Source organism: Rana temporaria, chromosome 8, assembly GCF_905171775.1.
Source record: "Rana temporaria chromosome 8, aRanTem1.1, whole genome shotgun sequence".
In the NCBI taxonomy this organism is placed as follows: Eukaryota; Metazoa; Chordata; class Amphibia; order Anura; family Ranidae; genus Rana; species Rana temporaria.
The window spans coordinates 164384764-164408450 of record NC_053496.1 but is presented as its reverse complement, the minus strand read 5'-3'; the positions used below and the strand labels follow the sequence as shown (position 1 = coordinate 164408450).

The window sequence follows — 23687 nt, the reverse complement described above, 5'->3', positions numbered from 1 at the left end:
TCAATGTATGTGTCATGGCAGGTCAGTGTATGTGTCAGGGTAGGTCAGTGTATGTGTCAGGGCAGGTCAGTGTATGTGTCAGGCAGGTCAGTGTATGTGTCAGGCAGGTCAGTGCATGTGTCAGGCAGGTCAGTGTATGTGTCATGGCAGGTCAGGTAGATCAGTGTTAAGCAAGTGAGCCTATCACTCTCCCCAAGCCCGCCCCCAACCATCCCACCTCACTCCCCCCCCCCCCGCTTTACCTCTGGGTTAAAGTCCCTGGCCTTTTTCCACCTAGAAACACCCCTGGTGAGGGCACAGGCATTGTTACAGCCCTGGCAGAGGAAAGGTGCCGCATTGCATGCTGGTAAACTGTATAAATGCCAAAGGGCACATGTGCTCAGGAGTTGAGTTAGAGAGCATGGTCCAGGAGGGAGGGGGCAGCTGCCCCTCCTCCATGGATGCTGTTGTACGCCCTGGGGGGGTCAACCCAAGGGCCTGAAGTCAGAGAGGAGCTAAACCCAGAGGTCCCGCTGAGCTGACTAGGAGGGAGACACCAGCAAGGATCTGATTCTGCCAGTGAGTACAGATCTGTTTCTTTTGGGCCTGTCCTGTGAGGGCCACCCCTTCATCTATATCTAGAAGAGTCAGTGAATGGGTGTCAGTCAAGGGGATGCCAGATAGTATCCTGAATATAAAGTAGTTGTATCAAGTCTGCTGCTAGAGAGGGCAAGAAGACTTAATTCTTCCATATATATGTGTGGTAAAAAAACAAAGTGTGTCTGCTTCCACAAATCTTCTAGTAAGGCCAAGGGAGAGTTGTCCTTATCTACTGTGAATAGTTCAAGTTGGAGTATCCCACTATTCTCTTCTCCCATCCAAGTTCCAAATAAATATACAAAAAAACAAATACCCTGGACTGTTAATTAAGTAACGAGCAAGCGGGAGTAAGGGTGGATACGTGAAAACCCCTAGCAACTCGCTACAGGTAATCAGAGGAAAGCCTAAAAAGTCAACACACAGCAAGCCCTACGTGGACGTGATACAATAGTAATGAATTTGAAGGAATCTGAAATAAAAAACAAAAACAAATCATCCAAATTCAAAAATGAATTTGAAAATGAATTCAAATTTGAAATGGATAAATACAGTAAGGTATAAACGTGAAATAAGATAACGATTCCTACTTAGGCTGCATTATAGAATAGAAACAAATAGAATTAAATAGAAATAAATATAAAATAATAAAATAGAATATATAAGAATTTAATAAAAGAGAATAACGTTATATAGAATGGAAAATAAAAAAAATGAATAGAATAGAAAAAGGAAAAGAATAGAAAATAAAATATTAGAATAGAAAATAGAATAGAATCAAATCAATTTTTTTAATTTCGAATAAAATAGAATAAGGTAGAAATAGAATAGAAAAAAATAGAAAGAATATAGCCGTCTTCCAATATTCGAACTTCGAATAGAATAGAACCAGCTATTCGTCACAATGAATTTGAATATTTTCGGAAACATTTGAATCCGGTGGAAAATGAATAAACTTAACTAAACAAATTCTGTTACGAACTTAACAAAACAAAATTAGTAAATTAACAAATCAATCCGAAGTGAAAAGTAACAAATTCTGCACATGTCTAGTTAGAAGGAATCTCCCCAATGGGTTCACCGGTAGAAATAAAAATTACAATAGTTCAAGTGAGGAGGGCTGAATAACTTGGTTTATATTTGTAAGACAATGGAGGACCGCCGGGAAGTCTCTATTGAGGGATCCACAAGCGCCGTGTGTTAGCCACAGCTGGAGCCTCAGTAGGCCTCATGGAGACGTCGGCTGTGTGTCCCTGGGTGGGAGTGGTCCAGGGCTGTCAAACTGGGGAGCCGCCCACACGCTGTCTGGCCAATCAGAATGTATTTCGAAGGCACAGCCTTGCCTTCTTCATCAGCTGATCCTCCAACAGTCACATCACATTTATATAGGGGATACAATTAACCCACTCTGAGACACAATTAGCGGTGTCAGCTGGGAAGATAATGATTAAAAAGCTATATGCTGAAATAGTTAAAAAGCAAGTGTACAACTTAGGCCGCGTACACATGATTGGATCGCCAGAGGAGAACGGTCTGAAGGACCGTTTTCTTCAGTTCAAACCAATCGTGTGTAGGCCCCATAGGCTATTTAACCTTCGGTAAAAAAAATGAGAACTTGCTTTAAAATTGAACCGATGGACTGGTAACCGATAGGTCAAAACCGATCGTTAGTATGGAAAACCATTGGTTAAAAATCCGTGCATGCTCAGAATCAAGTCGTTTTTTTCAGCATGCCGTTGTGTTTTACGTCACCGCGTTCTGACACGATCGTTTTTTTAACTGATGGTGTGAACGCACGATGGACCATCAGTCAGCTTCATCGGTTAACCGATGACAACGGTCCTTCGGACCGTTCTCATTAGATGGACTGATCGTGTGTACGAGACTTTAGAGACATCATTTAAAATGTGTAATATATGTGTGAAAAATATGTGAGAATCATACATATATATATATATATATATATATACATACATACATACATACATACATACACACACACACATATATATATCCACTTCGGTAGTTGTCAAAAGATGTCCACTTGCCCCCTTTTTGCTGTATCCTTACATTGGAGGAGCACGGGTTGCAGAAAGATGGCGGCGATGGAACATCTGATGAAACAGCAGAATCTTGGAAGAGGCAGGGCTTTGCTTTCTTATGTCAGAGCCTCCAAATCTCAATCCACATTCTCTGTGACACAGTCAGGGGCAGCAGTGCCTTAGACTTCACACTGCAGATATACAGTTATTGGGCTGTAGGTACAGGCGTGCCTGGACACCCTCACACATTCATTAGTGGAAAGTAAATAGACAGACTGTCATCAACACCTTTGTTTAAAATAATGATCTTCAACCAACAGATATTTATAGGCCTAAATTTATTTTGACCTTCTACTGCACAGATAATTTAAAGTTTCAACTGTATGGGTTTTGTTTAATTAACTCTCTCATTAAATGTTCTATAACTGACAGGACCACCAGGACCCAAAGGGGAAAGAGGAGACAGCGCGGCTCCAGGTAATATGCCAAGTCATTTGTTGCTTACATAATTATATATTACATTAATTTTATTTAGTATTAAAGTTAAACTGTTAGGCAAGGATCACACCTATCTGGTATGCTTTTTAGTGCATTTTTTAACGTCTACACACCTGTAAGAAGTGTTCTGAGTATCACCTTCCAGTGGCTGGAGTTATTAAGATTGGATGCCTCCCCTTTGTGGTGCCAAGTGTGCCTTCCCAAACTAGGTGTTTGCTGCATGACCTGAGCACACACTGTACCTCGCCTGCTTTTCTTTCAATAGTATTACTGCAGTTGCCCATCCCGGCTCTTCCTCTTTCTGGGTAGGGCTTTGGTCCAGGAAAATCTCCTGGTTCTCTCCTGTAGAAGACACAATATAGCAGTTATCATGCTTCCTGGGTTGCTTTGGACTCCCTCTCTTCTGTAAATTGAGGTTGATTACAATGCCCTAGGGTGGTAATCAAAACACTCTGGGGCTGATCCACATACATACACTGCGCCCGGCGCAGATGTAAGATACGCTACGCCGCTGTAACTTACCTGGCTTTGGTTTGAATCCTCAACGAATTTGCGCCGTAAGTTACGGCGCCGTAGTGTATCTCTCGGCGGCAGAATTCAAATTGGGCGGGTAGGGGGCGTGTTTCATTTAAATGAAGCGTGTCCCCGCGCCGAACAAACTGCGCATGCGCCGTCCGTAAAAACTTCCAGGGTGCATTGCTCCAAATGACGTTGCAAGGACGTCAATGTTTGCATTGTGAACGAAAATGGCGTCCAGCCCCATTCACGGACGACTTACGCAAACGACGTAATTTTTTTGAAATTAGACGCGGGAACGACGGCCATACTTAACATTGAGTACGCCACCATATAGCACCTTTATTTATACGCCGGAAAAAGCCGAACGTAAACAACGCAAAAAAAATGCGATGGCCGGTCGTACGTTTGTGGATCGTCGGAAATAGCTAATTTGCATACTCGACGCGGATTACGACGTGAACGCCACCTAGACGTACGCCTGTCGGATCTAACACAGATGCCGTCGTATCTTGTTTTGTGGATACCAAAACAAAGATACGACGCGCAAAATTCGAAATTACGCGGCGTATCAAGAGATACGCCGCATAATTTCTTTGAGGATCTGCCCCTCTGAATATATATGTGCCACATCCTAGTAAATTGATAGAATTGGGAGTAAAGGAAACATGGACTTTATAGGCACGTATACAATTTTACAACGTTTTTAATGGTTCACATAAATACATATGTATACAATACATTTTTAATAAAACATATAAAGACCTATTAGTTCACCCAAAGGGAGTACCCGTTATATACTTCCTGTGGGGCTATATGACACACTTCAACAACAAAGCCCTCTCTGAGATGGGTATTTGCTCCTTGATATTCCAAAAACAGTCCTTGAAGAGTTAAAACGGCTTTACATGTTTCGCAACCTGAAAAGTCGCTTTTTCAGGAGCTTCACTAAAGGTGCTAAAGAGGGTATCAAAGCTTGCTCATGCCCAAGTGGTACAGCAGCAGAGCAGCCACCTCACATGAGGGGAAGACCACCGGCCTAGGCGCCGACCCACAGTAGCAGCAGACCAACACTATTGTTTAAGGATATGGGGGTGCACCAGGTAAATCTCAAATACAATGTAGACACAGGTAGTTGTGGGCCCTGGCGTGGCTTAAAATCAAGGTCAATCTTGAATAGTCTGTGGATAAGCGCAACCGCATACAAAACCAAACGCTGTATTAGCAGCTTGAACGGTGTCCTGGTGGGGCCAGTTCCAAAAGACCAAATGCCGCTAAAAGTACACGCTGCTAGGTGCCGCACTACCAATATGTGAGATATCCTGGATGGCACAATTCCTCAGTGCACCAGGCGCAATCATGCAATTATCGTCCACTTACTTTAGAAGCAGCAGCAAGTCTGCCTAGACAACACTTCCAGAGGCAGATAGGAGACACAGAATGTGAGAAAAAAATGGCAGACTGCAGTGACGGCTGGTGCTCAATTTTTTTTTTTGGGGGGGGGCGCAAACAAAGAAAAAAAAGATTGCAGAGCCACTGTGCCATCAATTGTCACCACTGTGTCATGCCATCAAACGCAGCCACTGTGCCATCAATTGTCACCACTGTGCCATGCCATCAAACGCAGCCACTGTGGCATCAATTGTCACCACTGTGCCATGCCATCAAACGCAGCCACTGTGCCATCAATTGTCACCACTGTGCCATGCCATCAAACGCAGCCACTGTGCCATCAATTGTCACCACTGTGCCATGCCATCAAACGCAGCCACTGTGCCATCATTTATCACCACTGTGCCATGCCATCAAATGCAGTCACTATGCCATCAATTCGCACCACTGTGCCATGCCATCAAACGCAGTCACTGTGCCATGCCATCAAACGCAGCCACTGTGCCATGCCATCAAACACAGTCACTGTGCCATGCCATCAAACACAGCCACTGTGCCCCTCAATTGTCGCCACTGTGCCAATTGAAACCACTGTGCCCTTTAACTGTCGGCACTGTGCCCATCGTTGCCGCTGTGCATGTCACTGTGCCCTTTAATTGTTGCCACTGTGCCCATTGTCACCACTGTGCCCTTTGTCACCACTGTGCCCATTGTTGCCACTGTGCATGTCACTGTGCCCTTTAATTGATGTCACTGTGCCCTTTGTCGCCACTGTGCCCTTTGTCAACACTGTGCCCATTGATGCCACTGTGCCCTTTGTCGCCTCTGTGCCCATTGTCACCGCTGTGCCCTGTAAAATGCACTTACCTTTCTGCTTCCACGTCCCTCGATGTTCTCTCCCGCCCTCAATGACGCTTCAGCCAATCAGGTTACCGATAACCATAATCGGTGAACCTGATTGACTGAGACGGCCGTCAGTCTTATCCTAGGAACGCACCCCCCGTACGTTCCGAGGATAAGACATCCGGGAGTCGAGGGCTGTACTCGGAAAGCCTATCCGCTGGCTCTGATAGGCACTTCCGCACAGCCAACCAGCTGCCGTTATTCAGGTAGCCGGCGCCCAAGGTCCGGCCATCTGAATAGACCAGCGGCAGCTGGCCACAATAACATACACTCATGCAATGCAAGAGCCAGAGGGGGCAGCACTGCAGAACGACATTCTTAAAGTCTAAAAGGGCCCGTTTTTTTATGACTACAGGAGGGGGGGGAGGGCAGCGCCCGGGCGCCCCCTATGGACGGGCTGTCACTGGCAGACTGTCCAACACCAGGAACAAACAGCACAGGAGGGGAGCAAAGAGCAACAAGTCTGTTTAAGCTGCTGCTTGGTGACTGGCGGTCACTACCCCGCGCTGCTCCATCTCCCTGCCCTCTGTGACATCATCCACCACCGTTCTCAGACTGAAAACAAAGCCAAGAGAGAAGTGTGGAACGCTGCCTATACAAGACAGGGAAAACCCTAAGGAACAGGCCAATAGTGACATTGCAAAGCTTACTTATACCACACCGGTAGAATATTTATGCTGTTTAAGCAACATTGTCCATGGCCCGGCACACAGGGCACCCAATTTCAAGAGGGTTTACCCTCCAACATTCAGGGTCTTCAAACTCCAGGAGAAGCTGAACCTGGAGGGGCTGTGTGGTAGGGGGATATACTTGCAACAACCAAAGTACTTACCAACTGCAATCAACAGGTAGCCTGGAGCAAGACCAAAAAAAAAAGAACACTTGCTTCAGTGGGGCTGTCTTTTATTTAGCTAGGAAGAGGTGGTTCTGTGGGTTCCAGAGGAGGCGTTAACCATTGTGGGCTGACGGGGGGTAGAGTCAGGAAAGGGAGATTGTCCCTGCAACCCTCTGTTTGTGTCAAATCACCTGAAGGTAAATATATAAAACCCAATCGTAATGATTAAAGAGTGTGTGTCACATACCATGCTCCTAGAAATAATGTAACCAATAAGTAAAAAATCCGATATTTAGTGATTGGTAAATGCTAGAACGTAAAGCCCTGGACACTGTTATCCATCTCTCGGAACTCCGTTGGTGAGATCTCTGAGTTACTGGGTATGCACTTCTGCTGCTGCTATTATGAAGAGCTCCCACCACCGCTGCTGGATTTGTATTATGGAGAATGTAACAGGAGAAGATGGAACACTACAGGTGGCAGAAACACCCAAAACTCCCAGAGGGAAAGGATCAGAATTGGGAATTATGACATAGAGGGCCAAATTCTCAAAAGAGATACGCAGGCGGAACTGCTGTTCAGCCTGCCTATCTCTGTGCCTAACTTTGGAAACCATCCTCAAAAGGCTTTTTCCAAAGTTAGGCAGAAGATCTGACATGTGTAAGACACTTACACTGTCAGATCTTAGGATGCAGTACCGCATCCGCCGCTGGGGGCATTTCTCATTGAAATGCAGCTTTGCGTATGCAAATGAGGACTTAAGCAGATCCACAACGCTTTTAAGCATTGTGATTTCTGCGTAAGTTCCGATTTGCTTGCGCAAAACTAGGGCTGGTTTTACAATGTGGAAAGTTAGTAACACCTTGTAAAAGCCCATTCAAGCGACGGCATTTGGTATACATTCCTGAGGGAGAACTCCACGGCAATTTGTAAAATCAAAACCGGCATGGGTTCCCCCCCAGGAGCATACCAGGCCCTTAGGTCTGGTATGGGTTGTAAGGAGACCCCCCTACGCCGAAAATTCGACGTAGGGGGTCCCCCTACAATCCATACCAGACCCGTATCCAAAGCACGCTACCCGGCCGGCCAGGAATGGGAGTGGGGACGAGCGAGCGCCCCCCCCTCCTGAGCCGTGCCAGGCCGCATGCCCTCAACATGGGGGGGGTTGGGTGCTCTGGGGCAGGGGGGCACACTGCGGGCCCCCCCACCCCAGAGCACCCTGTCCCCATGTTGATGAGGACAGGACCTCTTCCCGACAACCCTGGCCGTTGGTTGTCGGGGTCTGCGGGCGGGGGGCTTATCGGAATCTGGGAGTCCCCTCAAATAAGGGGGCCCCCAGATACCGGCCCCCCACCCTAAGTGAATGGATATGGGGTACATCGTACCCCTACCCATTCACCTGGAGGCAAAGTGATAGTTATTAAACACACAACACAAGGGTTTTTAAAATTATTTATTAGTCTGCTCCGGAGGCCCCCCCTGTCTTCTTTAGCTCTAATACCAGGGGGGGCTTCTTCTTCCGCTCTCCGGGGGTCTTCTCCGCTCTCCGGGGGTCTTCTTCTATCTTTGCCGCTCTCCGCTGTTGACTCGGCGCACCCCGGTTCTTCTCCAGCTGTCCGGTGCCTTCTCCTTCAGCGCTGGCTGCCTGCTATCTTCGTGTGTTAGCTCAATTACTAACAGGCAGCCAGCGCGGTCTTCTGTGACGTCATGTTCTTCTCTTCTCTTCTCCCTTCTTCCGATGTTGACTCGACGCCTCTTCTCACTGCAATGATGGAAGCGCGCCTTGCATCCCATTTATATAGGCATCACCGTCCCATCATGCTCGGTAGGTACCCACGTGGTGGGTGCATGTGGGTAGGCACCCACCACGTGGGTACCTACCGGAGCATGATGGGACGGTGATGCCTATATAAATGGGATGCAAGGCGCGCTTCCATCATTGCAGTGAGAAGAGGCGTCGAGTCAACATCGGAAGAAGGGAGAAGAGAAGAGAAGAACATGATGTCACAGAAAACCGCGCTGGCTGCCTGTTAGTAATTGAGCTAACACACGAAGATAGCAGGCAGCCAGCGCTGAAGGAGAAGGCACCGGACAGCTGGAGAAGAACCGGGGTGCGCCGAGTCAACAGCGGAGAGCGGCGAAGATAGAAGAAGACCCCCGGAGAGCGGAGAAGACCCCCGGAGAGCGGAAGAAGAAGCCCCCCTGGTATTAGAGCTAAAGAAGACAGGGGGGGCCTCCGGAGCAGACTAATAAATGATTTTAAAAACCCTTGTGTTGTGTGTTTAATAACTATCACTTTGCCTCCAGGTGAATGGGTAGGGGTACGATGTACCCCATATCCATTCACTTAGGGTGGGGGGCCGGTATCTGGGGGCCCCCTTATTTGAGGGGACTCCCAGATTCCGATAAGCCCCCCGCCCGCAGACCCCGACAATCAACGGCCCCAGGGTTGTCGGGAAGAGGTCCTGTCCTCATCAACATGGGGACAGGGTGCTCTGGGGTGGGGGGGCCCGCAGTGCGCCCCCCTGCCCCAGAGCACCCAACCCCCCCATGTTGAGGGCATGCGGCCTGGCACGGCTCAGGAGGGGGGGGCGCTCGCTCGTCCCCACTCCCATTTCTGGCCGGCCGGGTAGCGTGCTTTGGATACGGGTCTGGTATGGATTGTAGGGGGACCCCCTACGTCGAATTTTCGGCGTAGGGGGGTCTCCTTACAACCCATACCAGACCTAAGGGCCTGGTATGCCCCTGGGGGGGGAACCCATGACGGTTTTTTATTTGAAAATTGGCATGGAGTTCTCCCTCTCAGGAATGCATACCGAGCGACGCTGTAATTTTTTTATTTTTTTTCCCGGCGCATAGTTTTTTTTCACCCGTCGCAACTTTATTGTCCCGTCGCAATCCACAAAGCCCGGCGTAAATTACGTTCGCGCGCTGCACGTCGGGAAAATTACGTCACACGCATGCGCAGTACGGCCGGCGCGGGAGCGCGCCTCATTTAAATTGTAAACGCCCCCCGGAGAGGAGGACCGCCTTGCGACGGAGGCACTTAAGTTACACGGCGTGTAATTTCTAGGTAAGTGCTTTGTGGATCGGGCACTTAGGTAGAAATTTAACGCCTGTGTAACTTAACTGCTGAAAGTTAAGTTAGGCAGGATTTTTGAGAATTTGGCCCAGAGATCTCATTGGCAGAACATCCAAGACATTGCTTTTGGGTTATTTTTATTTTGGTGGACCATAAACTGAGCAAAGCAACTACCCATTAGTATTTATAAGTATGTTCAGGAATAAAAAACAAAACTGCAAAGTGGTTTTATACTTTCACTGTTGAAGCCCAAGGAACACATGCAGTCCATACAATGGTCAATCATGGGAACCCCTAAAGCCAAATGGAATAATAGTTAAGCTTATTCAATGTTTGATGGACTAGACTTGTCTATAGGAGGTTTCTACTTTGAGTAAAATAGTGGAAATGTTCCTTTGTTTTGGCCATTGGTCAATTAAATGAATTGGAATGAAAAGTTTCTTCTTAATTCTTTATGTCTCCTGACCAAAAAGAAGTAGACATATTTTACATTTTTACTCCTGAGCATATTGAAGAAAGAATCTAATGATTTAGCATGTAATATATTCACTTTAATTATGTCAACTCTTTTCTTAGCAATCGAAAATTTTAAATTGCAAATGGCTGGTATGGATAGACGGATACGAGATCTGCAATCAAACTTTGAGAAGCAGGGAAAAGGTTAGCTGGATGCTTTATACTGAGGTCACTTTCACCTGGGTAATGTATATCTTGTGTTTGGGGCCAATCGGTAGGTAGGTAGAAAAGACAGTTGCTTTGGACTCTTCAGCGGAGAAAGACAAGTTAAAAGGATTGGAGATCGAATCTCTGCTGCTGAAGCAGATCACAGCTCTTAGTCAGGAGCAGTCTACAGACCAAACAATACAAATGCTTACAATGAGTACAACAAGCCTAAAGCCCAGCAGTTTTGCTTACCCAACCCTTTGCTCCCCCATGCTCTGGCAGTGGACTGTTCCTCAGTAGGGATGAGCCGAACACCCCCCGGTTCGGTTTGCATCAGAACATTCGAACGGACCGAAAGTTCGCACAAACTTTCGAACCCCGTTAAAGTCTATGGGTCTCGAATGTCAGAAATCAAAATTTTGAAGGCTAATATGCAAGTTATTGTCCTATAAAGGGTTTGGGGACCTGGGTCCTGTCCCAGGGGACATGTATCAATGCAAAAAAAAGTTTTAAAAACTGCATTTTTTTCAGGAGCAGTGAGTTTAATGATGCTTAAAGTGAAAAAATTAAAGTGAAATATTCCTTTAAATGTCGTGCCTGGGAGGTGTCTACAGCATGCCTGTAAAGTGGCACGTGTTTCCCGTGTTTAGAACTGTCCCTGGACAAAATGACATTTCTAAAGGAATAAAAGTCATTTAAAACTGCTTGCGGCTTTAATGTCATGTCTGGTCCCGGCAATATGGATGAAAATTATTGAGAAAAATGGCATGGGTACCTGTGGTATTATTAGGAAGAGAACACCAGCAATTGTCTGCAGTTAGCTTTAGTTGCACACTGTGCACAGGATACAGTATACTGACTGAAACTACTGCAGCTACCGCAATCAACTGCCTGCCTGTCAGTATATTAGGAAGAGAATAACAGGAACGGATCTAGCTAAACTGAATACAGTATATATATATATATATATATATATATATATATATATATATATACACACACACACACACAACACCTGGGATGTACAGTGGGGATCGTAAAAAATTGTATTAATGTGCATAACGAAGCCAAGGTAAGATGTAAAAATCTCCAAAAGGGATCAAATTACAGATTAGACATTCTTATAATATGTCAAAAAAAGTTAGATTTTATTTCCATCATTTACACTTTCAAAATGACAAAAACAAAAAAATGGCGTCTGCAAAAGTTTGGGCACCCTGCAGAGTTAATATCTTGTACTGCCCCCTGTACTGTATCACAGCTTGTAAATGCTTTTTGTAGCCAGCAAAGAGTCTTTCAATTCTTGTTTATGGTATCTTTGCCCATTCTTCCTTACAAAAGTCTTCCATAGATTTTCAATTATGTTGAGGTCAGGAGATTGTGAAGGCCATGGCAAAACCTTCAGTTTACGCCTCTTGATGTAATCCCCCGTGGATTTTGAGGTGTGTTTAGGATCATTATCCATTTGTAGAAGCCATCCTCTCTTTAACTTCAGCTTTTTTCACAGATGGCATCAAGTTACCATCCAAAATTTGCTGAAATTTTATTGAATCCATTTTTCCATCTACTCGTGAAATGTTCCCTGTGCCACTGGCTGCAATACAACCCCAAAGCATGATTGATCCACCCCCATGCTTAACAGTTGGACAGAGGTTCTTTTCATTAAATTCTGTGCCCTTTCCTCTCCAAACGTACCTTTGCTCACTCCGGCCAAAAAGTTCTATTTTAACCTCATCGGTCCACAGAACTTGTTTCCAAAATGCATCAGGCTTGTCTATATGTTCATTTGCAAAGTTCAAACGCAGATTTTTGTGGTGAGGACGTAGAAGAGGTTTTCTTCTGATGACGCTTCCATGAAGACCATATTTGTACAAGTATCTCTTTATAGTGGAATAGTGTACCACAACTCCAGTGTCTGCCAGATCTTTCTGGAGGGATCGTGCAGTCAAACGTGGGTTTTGAATTGCTTTTCTCACAATCCTGCGAGCTGTTCTGTCTGATATTTTTCTTGGTCATCCAGATCTTGCTTTAACTTCCACTGTTCCTGATGACTGCCATTTCTTAATTACATTCAGAACAGAAGATATTGACACCTGAAAACGCTTTGCTATCTTCTTATAGCCTTCTCCAGCTTTGTGAGCGTCAACTATTTTCAGTTTCAGTTTTCTAGACAACTGCTTAGAAGAACCCATGGTGCTAATTGTTGGGGGAGGGTCAGATGAGTCTGGGCATTTAAAACCTTTGAAATTGACATCACCTGATCTTCCCAGATGATGATTGAGAACAATCCATGACACTGGCAGGTCTGAGCTTTGCAAAGGGGGCAGTGCATGCTATAAATTCTGCAGGGTGCCCAAACTTTTGCAGATGCCATTTTTTGTTTTTTGTCATTTTGAAAGTGTAAATGATGGAAATAAAATCTAACTTTTTTTGACATATTATAAGAATGTCTAATCTGTAATTTGATGCCTTTTGGAGATTTTTAAATCTTTCCTTGGCTTCTTTATGCACATTAATACAAATTTTTACCTGGGGTGCCCAAACTTTCGATCCCCACTGTATATATATACTGCATACACTGTAACTGCAGCTAATTGACTCGCCTGCCTGCGCTAACTCAAATGAAATGACACTCTCTCTATCAGCACCCGGAACACACTGCACAAGCCCGCCACGCAGGCGGCCTTAGTGTTGAGCGTGTACTAAACCCCCTGAGCCATAATTGGCCAAAGCCACCCTGCCTTTGGCCAATTATGGCTCTCCGTTTTTACCGCGCTGTGATTGGCCAAAGCATGCGGGTCATAGTGCATGCTTGGCCAGTCATCAGCCAGCAATGCACTGCGATGCTGCAGTGAATTATGGGCCGTGACGCGCCACTCGAATTTGGCGCGAACGACCCATAATGTTCGCAATTCGGCGAACAACTGAAAAGCCGATGTTCGAGTCGAACATGAGTTTGACTCGAACTCGAAGCTCATTCCTATTCCTCAGAGTCCTTATGTCCAATGCAGAGCTACAGTATGGTCCCTGCATTGGTCTTTTTAAAGTCAGAAGACCTTAGACTGCAGAAATATAGGAGAGAAGAGGCTCCCGGCCGCCACAGTTGTTCACCTACAGAATTCCTTTAACCTAATAGAAAGTGGCAGATGTTACTGTTTGCTATGTGTTCCATGAAGTCGTGTGATAAAAATATATATTATTTCCTATTCTTCCCACTATTACAGCTCTTTCATTTACAAAAGAATTTGCTAGAAGTGGCAACAAATTCTATATTATAAATGGTGTTGAAGCCACTTATTCTGATGCCAGAAGCAGCTGTGCCAATGGTGGAGGTCAGTTGGCTGTACCCCGGACCCCCGAAGAAAACCAAGCCATCTTCTCCCTCCGCAAGAAGGTCAATCGGCACACATTCATGGGTATAAATGACTTGCAGAAAGAGGGTGATTTTAGAGACCTGTCTGGAGAAGCCATCAAATACTTCAACTGGCGCGCAGGTGAACCCAGCAACCGTCGTGGAAATGAGCACTGTGTGGAAATGTGGGATGATGGAGGGTGGAATGATGAGAATTGCTCAAGCAAACGGTTTTTTGTTTGTGAGTTTTAAGTTAGAGCAAGTTCACCATTTCTTTGTATCCATGTACCTTTTGTATTTTTTAAAGGCACATTTTGTGCACCTCCAATTACCAGGCACTAAAGTGGTTGTAAATCATTATGTTTACCCAGTGACGTGACTGACCTCAGATGATACACTGAGATTAAAACAAATCCTCCTACATAAGTTGTACCTGTTTATTCTCTACAGCCATTCAAAGTGGAGGGAATGCACACCCCCCCTTTCACACAACACACAAGAACCACACTGAGGCTGTCAATCACAGGCTGTGTGCTCCCTCTCCATCACTTTTTTTTTTTTTAGCTCTAGAGGGATTTGCTTTGTTCATATTTCTTGTTAGAGGTTTACAACCACTTTAATATATTTTCATGATTGTGTGCAGTTACTGTATTCTCCTGAAAAAACATTAAATACATGTAACTATATTAAAAATAGCATCTTATTTACAGTTTATTGTTGTATCTCCAGTTGTGATGCTTATTCTGAATAATTACCACTAGCAGAAAAGTTTTGCAACCCAGCATAGGGAAATTATAGATTGTGGTAGTAAGCCAAAACAGCCAATCAGTAATAATATATTGATAATGCAAGAAAAGACTAAGTTACTGAATTTACTAAATAGGACCATACCTGATCTTAGCATTGAAGGGGGGGAAATGGGTCAGTGAATAACTCTTGATAATTTGTTAATATTTAGTTATATATGTTAAAGAAAGGGGTTCTTTAGGGTGGAGGTACCCAGTTTAGTCCCCCAACCCTGTAGTGAAGGATAGGCAGTGCAAGTGCTTAAGTGTAAGAGCTGCTGGAGGTCCCCAGAGTAGTGGGTTGGGTGTACCGTAGATAGTAAGGAAGTTCAAGCCCTGCCCCTACCATTGTAAAAAAAAAGGCTCAAAAAAAGTTTTAATAGAAATAGTCTGGTGGGTGTGCACCTGTGATTGGTTGGTCATGGAAAGCAGTGCAATGACCAAAGCAGAATCCACCAGATGGAAAGGCTGGAGTTGTAAAGCCAGACATTTTGACAAGCTGTAATTTATATGCTGGGCATGTGGGTGGCAGGGAGTGTATTTTTTTTATTTTTGCTACAGCAGTTGGGGCAGATAAATTCACCTGCTATACTCTACAGCTAGTGGTGTGCTGCTGGCAGACGTGTTACAAGGTCCCTTTGCTATATCATCATCCCTTTCAGTTGAGGCTACTGAGAGGTTATGAGATATAGCGGGTGCGATTATAGTTGCTATTAAAAGGACTGCGGGCTAGGGGCATAAATTACTTGTCTTGCCTTGGGTGCTGACAACCCACGCCAAGAAAATAATTTTACTGTTAGTGATCCCCACAACTTGGGAAATGTTATCAAGGGGTCACGGCCCTAGAAGGTTGAGAACCACTGCTCTAGACCAATGGCACATTTTTTTGGATTTGCCATAAACCCCTCTTTGAAGAGGAAATCAAGGACAGCCTGGACACTGGGCAAGTGAGACTCCCAGTCAGTGCTATGTACCACTATGTCATCTAGATAGGCTGCTGCATACTTAGTCAGTGAGGTCTTAGGGTCCTGTCCATGGTCCTATGAAATGTCGCAGGGGCATTTTGCAACCAAAAAGGCATTTTATTATATTGAAAGGAACCCTCAGGGGTCACAAATGCAGTCTTCTCTTTGGCGCTACCAGTCAGGGGTATTTGCCAATAACCTTTTGTCAAGTCCAAAGTGGTCAGATAGCGAGCCTTGCCTAGTCGGTCTATAAGTTAGTCTACTCTGGGCATTGGGTATGTGTCAAACTTTGTCACTGCATTAAGCTTCCTAAAGTCATTACAGAACCTCCAAGTACCATCCGGTTTTGGGACTAACACAATGGGGCTAGACCAGTCACTATTGGATTCCTCAATGACATCTAGCTCCAACATTCTTTTAACTTCAACACTGTGGGGAAATTGCCAATATGTATACACATATATAGTCTAATATATCAGCCACAATATATACATTGATATACATTGATACAGCATGATGGTTACACATATATATAGGTTATCTTGAGCAAATGTTTTCATGCAGCAAATAGTTAGGGTTCCTCTATAATTAGGAGAAGTTGCTTAGACAAGTAAAAGAGATGTTTTTGTCGATGTTTGCAGATGTTATGTAACCACAAGTTTATATCAAGATAGCAATGTCTGTACATTGTACAAACACCTGCCAGGTTAGGCCACATGATAAACTGACATTTGCTGACACTCGCTGTAGCAAGAGGTGTGATAGATGTGGTCTTGTTAAGGAGTTATTGTTTGCGTCACAAATGTAACATGTTTTGTATCACCTTTGTATAACCTCTGTAACTGGGGGGATTTTATAAGCTTGATAGGTAATTGGCTAAAAGGGGTGTGGGAGGTTATTAAGGTTTTGGGAGGTTTTGGGAGGTTTTGGGGAAATTTTGTGGTTTAAGATTATAAATTGTCAACGATGTCTGATTACAATACACAATCTATCTCACAAGCTCCCTGGGATGAGCAGGCACAGATACCAAGTCCATAGGATAAGTGAAAAACAGTGCAGTGTTTATTGGTGCTATATACAAAGTCTATTTACAGGTGCTGTACAGTGTGCAGAAAAAACAAACAGAACAAAAACAGTTAAACAAAAAACCTAGTCGTATCTTGGCTTTAACTATACTATATATACACAAGCCCTCACTACCAGGCTGAACAAGCTTACAGCTTGTCAGCTTCCACATTAACTGCTCCAAAAGTATTCACCAACCTCCTTGCTCTTACAGACAAACACTATCTTTAAAACAACACTATCTGTGTTTCCCAGGCAGAGCAAAGGCTGTCTGATCAGGTGAGCTTTAATTGACCTGGGAGAGAGGACCAACACCTGAACTGGATCCTGGATCAGAGATCCCTGAACGTGTAAGAGAGGAGCCTGGGAGATGTATAAAAAACCAAACAGGACTTTCCCAGGCTCTCTCTGGGATGCTCTGCTACAATATATATATGTATATATATATATATATATATATATATATATATATATATATATATATAGATATATATAGTCACACAGTGGCAGAACTAAACAGGCATGTCATATGAAAACTGTTATTTTCAAACCGACAAGATGGCCGCAGTCCTCATGCACAGCGCCGTATCATGTTGGAATGCTGCCTTGCGGCCCAATCTCTGAAGGGAAGGGATCATGCTCTGCTTCAGTATGTCACAGTACATGTTGGCATTCATGGTTCCCTCAATGAACTGTAGCTCCTCAGTTCTGGCAGCACTCATGCAGCCCCAGATCATGACACTCCCACCACCATGCTTGACTGTAGGCAAGACACACTTGTCTTTGCACTTCTCACCTGGTTGATGCCACACATGCTTGATACCATCTGAATCAAATACGTTTATCTTTCCAGGTTCCAGTAATCCATGTCCTTAGTCTGCTTGTCTTTAGCAAACTTTTTGCGGGCTTTCTTGTGCATCATCTTTAAAGAGGCTTCCTTCTGAGACAACAGCCATGCAGACCAGTTTGATGGAGTGTATGGTCTGAGCACTGACTGGCTGACCCCCCACCCCTTCAACCTCTGCAGCAATGCTGGCAGCACTCATACGTCTTTTCCCAAACGTACATCGAGGCGAGCCTTGGTCACGTCACTTCTGGTCCCTTTGGTCTGTGTGCGCAGTGTGGTGGAACGCACGCCAGCTACAGGTGAGAACCGCAAGGCACCATTCAGCCATCAGACACGCATGCAACCTCAGTGCCGGGCTAAGGCACTTTTTATGTTAGCAAGACATTTGGCCTTTTATCTACTTTTTTATATAATAAACGGGATTACAGTATTTTTGGTTCGTTTGTCATTTTCCATATATATCCCATTCATGATCCCTGCGGGAGGAGGTGTATCTTGTCTAATCAGCATCTATCATTGTTAGCAAGCAATATCTTGCAAAAAGTGCAACAGACCGACCTACTTTTTAGTTAAAGTGGTCAACATCATCTGGTAAGCAGATTTCACATACGAGCACTTTGGGTGACCAACTGTTCAGCTGGTGAAGGTTTTATATTGAACATCTTTGAAAAGATTCAACATATCACACAAGAAGAGTCACTGTTGATTAGGACTTTTTACTATATCACTTATGATGAATTGATATTTATCATTATTTTTGGTTATATATTTTTAATTCATTAATTACATGTTTAAGATGTTATGCCATTTAATGTATTTGAGTGTTTTTGTCACAATTTCATGTGTGATTAAGACTATGGCACATATTTGTTTCTAATAATTTACCTATTAATTCATATATTTCACTTCATATAAAGCACACTGTTACTTTAGCAGGTGTAGCAGCTGTAATTCCATATTTATTTAGTTAAATTTTGCACATAATCACTAGGTGCGAAGTAATGGCGGGACTGCGACATTCGACATTATAGCGGACACATCGGACACTTTTGACACATTTTTGGGACCATTCACATTTATACAGTGAACAGTGCTATAAATATGCATTGATTACTGTATAAATGTGAGTGGCAGGGAAGGGGTTAACCACTAGGGGGCGGGTAAGGGGTTAAATGTGTATCCTGGGTGTGTTCTAACTGTGGGGGGAGTGGGGTGACTGGGGGAGGTGACCGATCTGTGTCCCTATGTACAAGAGACACAGATCGGTCTCCTCTCTCCCTGACAGGACGTAGAGCTCTGTGTTTACACACGGAGCTTCACGTCCCTGCACAGTTACTGGGCAATCGTGGGTGCCCGGCGGCCATCGCGGCCGCTGGGCACGCGCACCCTAGAGGCTTTAAAAGACAGGATGTCATATGATGTCCTGTCGGAAGAATAGAGCATTCCGTCCGCCGTCATTTGACGGCGGGTGGATGTTAAGTGGTTAAAGAATGTAGATGTAATGAGCTTATAATTTTGCACTCTAATTTACAGGTATAGCAGAAGTGCTGGCCTCATGTTGGAGAACAATGCCTTGATCATTGGTGTTAAGCTCACCAATGAAAAGGTCCAAAGAGGCACGGTCTCCCTCCCATAGGAGGAGGATGTCATGAATATATTGTCCCCAGAAGACCACCTCTGTCTTCTGTTGACCATAGATGACGTCCTCCTCCTACTTGGCCATAAAAAGGTTAGCCATAAAAGGGGTAGCCATGCTAGGTGCAAACTTGGCAAACTTGGCACCCATCGCCACTCTCGTACCTTGCAGATAGTAAGAGCCATTGAACCAAAAGTAGTTGTGGCTCATAGCAAAAGTCGAGTAGATGGGGAAGAAACCTACAAATGCCTGAATCGCTCTCTAAAAAGCACTTCATAGCTTCTCTACATTGGCGGTGGGAAATAATGGTGTATAAAGAGGCCACGTCAGCAGTAGCCATAATATTCCCTTCTTTCCAAGTAATTTGCCTCAGAATATTGATGACCTGTGTGATATCTTTAAAATGGGAAGGAGTTTTGGAGACAAGAGGCTGCAGAAAATGATCTATGTACCTCCCAATCCTAGAAGTCACAGAATCAATTCCGCTAATTATAGGGCAGCCAGGTGGATTTAGAGGGTTCTTACGAAATTTTGGGATGTATTAGATCACCGGAATGTGGGGTGCACCTGGGATCAAATAGAATTTCTTTTTTTTGTTCAAAATGCCTTTATTGAAACCTTCACCCACTATCACCTGAAACTCGTTTTTGTATTTCTGAGTCGGATTACTTCCAAGAGTAAAATATGTATCCTTATCAGATAAAAGTCTATTCATCTCCTCTACATAAGCAGTAATATCAAGAATGACAATACCGCCGCCTTTATAAGCCGGGAGGACGGTAATGTCATTCCTCTGTTTGAGAGAGTCCAAACCTCTTTTAAAGACTGCGTCCATCCTCTTTTTCTTTACGGTCAGTTTGTCAAGATCTTTGAATACTAGGTCCTTAAAAAACGCAACTGAAGGGGCTGAATGGTTTGGAGGGTTAAACAATGAAGCATTTTACAAGGTGGTATGTTGAAACTCAGACTGAACCATAGTCCTATTATGAATAGAATTAGAGATAATGTGTCTCTGCACATTAAGTTTGCAAATGTACTTATGGTTATCCATATAGGTTTCAAACTTGTTTAAGGGGTCGGGGAGAAAAAAATTTAAGACCATGGTTTAATACCACCTTCTCCTCATGAGAAAGGGAGGCTGTGCTTAAATTGAATAGCCCAGTGTCTGATAAACCCGCCTTCTTTTTAGACCTTGTCCTCCTCCACCCTTTGGTCCCTCGTTTGGCTCCATGTTTCTTTTTAGGTTTGCTTCCCCCAATGGGAAAACAATTATCATTATTTGATCAATGGTTGGTAGATTCCATAGGTATATGATTGTAATCTTCCCAATATCCGCCCCCACCACTGTCCCTCTTATATGCATAGGGGTCCCTGGTGAAAAATGTTCACAGTGGCTCCAGTTATTATTATTCTGGCCACGTGGGGGTCCTTGTTGGGGATGTTGCACAATGAACCTGTCATTACCTCCATAATGTCCATCCTCTCTGAAGAGAGGCGCAAGTCTATTATGAGTATTATAGGGCTCATGGTGTACAGGATGTCCACCGCCTCTGTTACCTCTTTTGGGGCCTCCCCTGCCTCGAAAGTTATTTTTGGGTGGTTGGCCATACAGAGATCTAGGAGAATTCACATTTCTACCATGGTATGTGGAAGACTGTGAGGGGCCTGGAGTTCCCTGGGATAGACACTGTGCTCTTTTGGTCCCAACAACTGCCCCCACATTACCATTGATATTGGCTTTCTCAATACATTGCCATCTAAAAACTTTGTTGTTCTATAATCTTCCATATCACGGACATATTTATTTTTCTTTTTAATTTTCTGATCAGTCTCATTCTTTTCTAAGATTATCAGATGTTTTTTGTAGTCCTCCAGATCTTTAAACAGGACAAATTTCTCTCTAAGCTTAACAATCTTACCATCTATATTATTTAATTTTCTCCTTTTACGAGCAATCAAAAAATCAAGAAGTGATAGTCTGGCCTTAATAAAATATTGAAACCACTCAGATGTATCAGCATCATCATTATATGGGGCCAACTACCATTTTAGGATCCCATGGACTATTTTTGATGAAATATATCTCTCTAAAAATGCCACATCCCAATTCACATGTAGTTCTGTGGTGAGCAAGTTCTTGAGTTGCATAAAGATGCCACTTATGTCCATTTGGAGCTCAGATTCACTGAAGACACTACATATGCTCGTCCTATATAAAGCATTTTATATAGAGTGTGTGCGGGGGTCATGGGTGTGCTTTACATTTTTTTAAAATAATTTTTATTTACTTTATATTTTTTTCACTGACCATCAAGGTCAACGTAAGGAGCATTCTTCCCACTAATCACCAATGTAAGAAACATTCTTCCCAATTTTTCTTTATTAAAAGTATTGCAATCGATAAGCATAAAATCACTATATATAAAACATACATAAATATATATATACACATTTACATAAATTGAAATAAATATAGCAAATCTGCTCTCAAACAAAAAATTACTTTACAGCAAAATCAAAACTCATCATGAACATGTCATTATTGAGGATAATCTTACTACGACTCACACCACTACACCAGACAAACCTGCAAGGTCAAGAAACAAACCTGCACCCATTATGCATGCAGCCCTTCTTCAAAAAGATACTAACCAACAAAAGCTTAAGGAGTGAAAGACACAGAAAAATAAAAAAGCTCCCTGCCCTTCTCAAGACCCCGAATTTTCCCAACCTCACCCAGAATATCATGCACCACCACCTCAACAGAGAGGACTTTACCAACACACTCCGCTCTAGGACAATCCCGATCATCCACAGGGCAAGGCTTCAAGTTCCCTCTCACGTAGAGCCTTCCATTGAAAGCGAGCCAAGCTTGATCCCTAAACTTCAAAGGGATTCTTTCTAAATTGATTAAACGCAACCCCTCCCTCATTACAGAGCCTGGGCAATCCCTTAAGGCCAGTGACACACTGAAAGCAGAGCTCAAAATCCTCTTCTCCAGAAGCTTCCTGGGGAGGGACTTGATTTCCTCCGCTGTCACCTGCCACTGCCGAAGTATATTCAGACACGGGGCAACATAAGCTGGGAGCATGCCATGTTGGACTCTCAGACTTTTCACTGGCACGCATTCTTCCCAGCATCGCAGAAAAGGCCTAAAACAAGAATGAAAACTACCCACCCATCCCGGCGGGTTCTCTGCTAGCATGTTACCAAGATTGTACCTTAAAAAGAGCAGAAAAAAGCATTATGTTTGATCAGGTTCAGCCTATTTCCCCATAACAGTTGGGAAAAACAGCTGTACACCCTTGCATAGAGAGATGGCAAGATACAGACAAAGCTGACATATAAAAAGATTGGGACCAGGCACGTTTTGATCGAGTCAACCCTCTCCCTCAAGAAAAGCTTCAATTACTTCCAGCTTGCTACTTTGGCATTGGCACCCACCAACTTGCTTTCCCAATTTCGATGACCATAGTCACCAGGACCAAACACTTTAATTTTCTTGCTGGGGTTCTGGAAGGCATCCAGAAGTTCGAAGCTTTCACCCTCCTCAACCATTCGGAAAATGTCACTCTTTTCATCGTTGACTTTAGAATCAGAAGCCTCTGTGAACTGCTCTATCAAAGAGACCACCTCCAGCGCCTCCTTCGTCCCAGAGACAATAACAGACACATCATCGGCATAGGCCATGACCTTCAAAGGTGGCACACCAGCAATGCCCAAAGGCACCCCCCACAAAGATCCACCCTCTAGCGTTCTTATGAAGGGGCCAATTGCAAATACATATAGCAGGGGGCTCTGAGGACATCTCTGGTGCACACCAGAGCCAACCTCAAAAGGCCATCCAACCCAACCATTAACCATTGGGAAGCTCTCAGCCCCTCTATATAATGTTTTCAGCCAATTTATAAACCTCCCCTGCAGGCCATATCTACCAAGTAGCAAATACAGGTAGTCGTGATTGACTCCATCAAAAGACTTTGCCTAAACCAATGCCAGCAAGTATTTTCTCCATCCAGCAGCACTGCATCGTTCCAAGGCTTCCAGGACAGTTAAACCCGCTGAAAAGGTACTTCTAACTTGGACCAAGCAGTACTAAAGACTGGACAACAAATCGCCTGCTACTGACGACAAGCGCCAAAAAAAATCTTCACCAAGATCTTTCTATCAACATTGAAAAGACTGATGGGGCGCTAGTTCTCAATCATTGAGGGGGTCTTTACCTTTTAACAGAAGAATCACAGCGGATTCCCTTATGAAGGGAGGGAGCGAACCCTCTTCTAGACAGCTGTTATAAACCTCTGCTAAAAAGGGAGCCAGAATGGACTTAAACACTTGCAGAATTCAGCTGTCAACCCATCTGTCCCAGGTGATTTTTTTGGTAGCCAGCTTCTCTGTAGCATGAACTACCTCATCCACTGAAATTGGTTCCGTCAAATTCATTAAAGGCAATGTACCATTTTCCCAATCCTGGACTAGAATCCAGAAAGTTTTCCATCCTGTCCCGACAAAGGTGCTTTCTTCCCAGAA

The 23687-nt window shown here is 44.1% G+C and overlaps 1 protein-coding gene across 1 annotated transcript in view; it reads left to right on the top strand.

The window, feature by feature from the left end:
- The window catches only part of LOC120909335 (pulmonary surfactant-associated protein D-like), a 29586-nt gene extending 15015 nt beyond the window's left edge, over positions 1–14571 (top strand). Inside the window, exons 6-8 of the mRNA XM_040321089.1 lie at positions 3051–3095; positions 10421–10504; positions 13732–14571. Of these exons, the coding sequence (XP_040177023.1) occupies positions 3051–3095; positions 10421–10504; positions 13732–14111 (509 nt within the window). The 3' untranslated portion in view covers positions 14112–14571. The remainder of the gene's footprint in view (positions 1–3050; positions 3096–10420; positions 10505–13731) is intronic.
- Positions 14572–23687: the final 9116 nt, after the last annotated feature.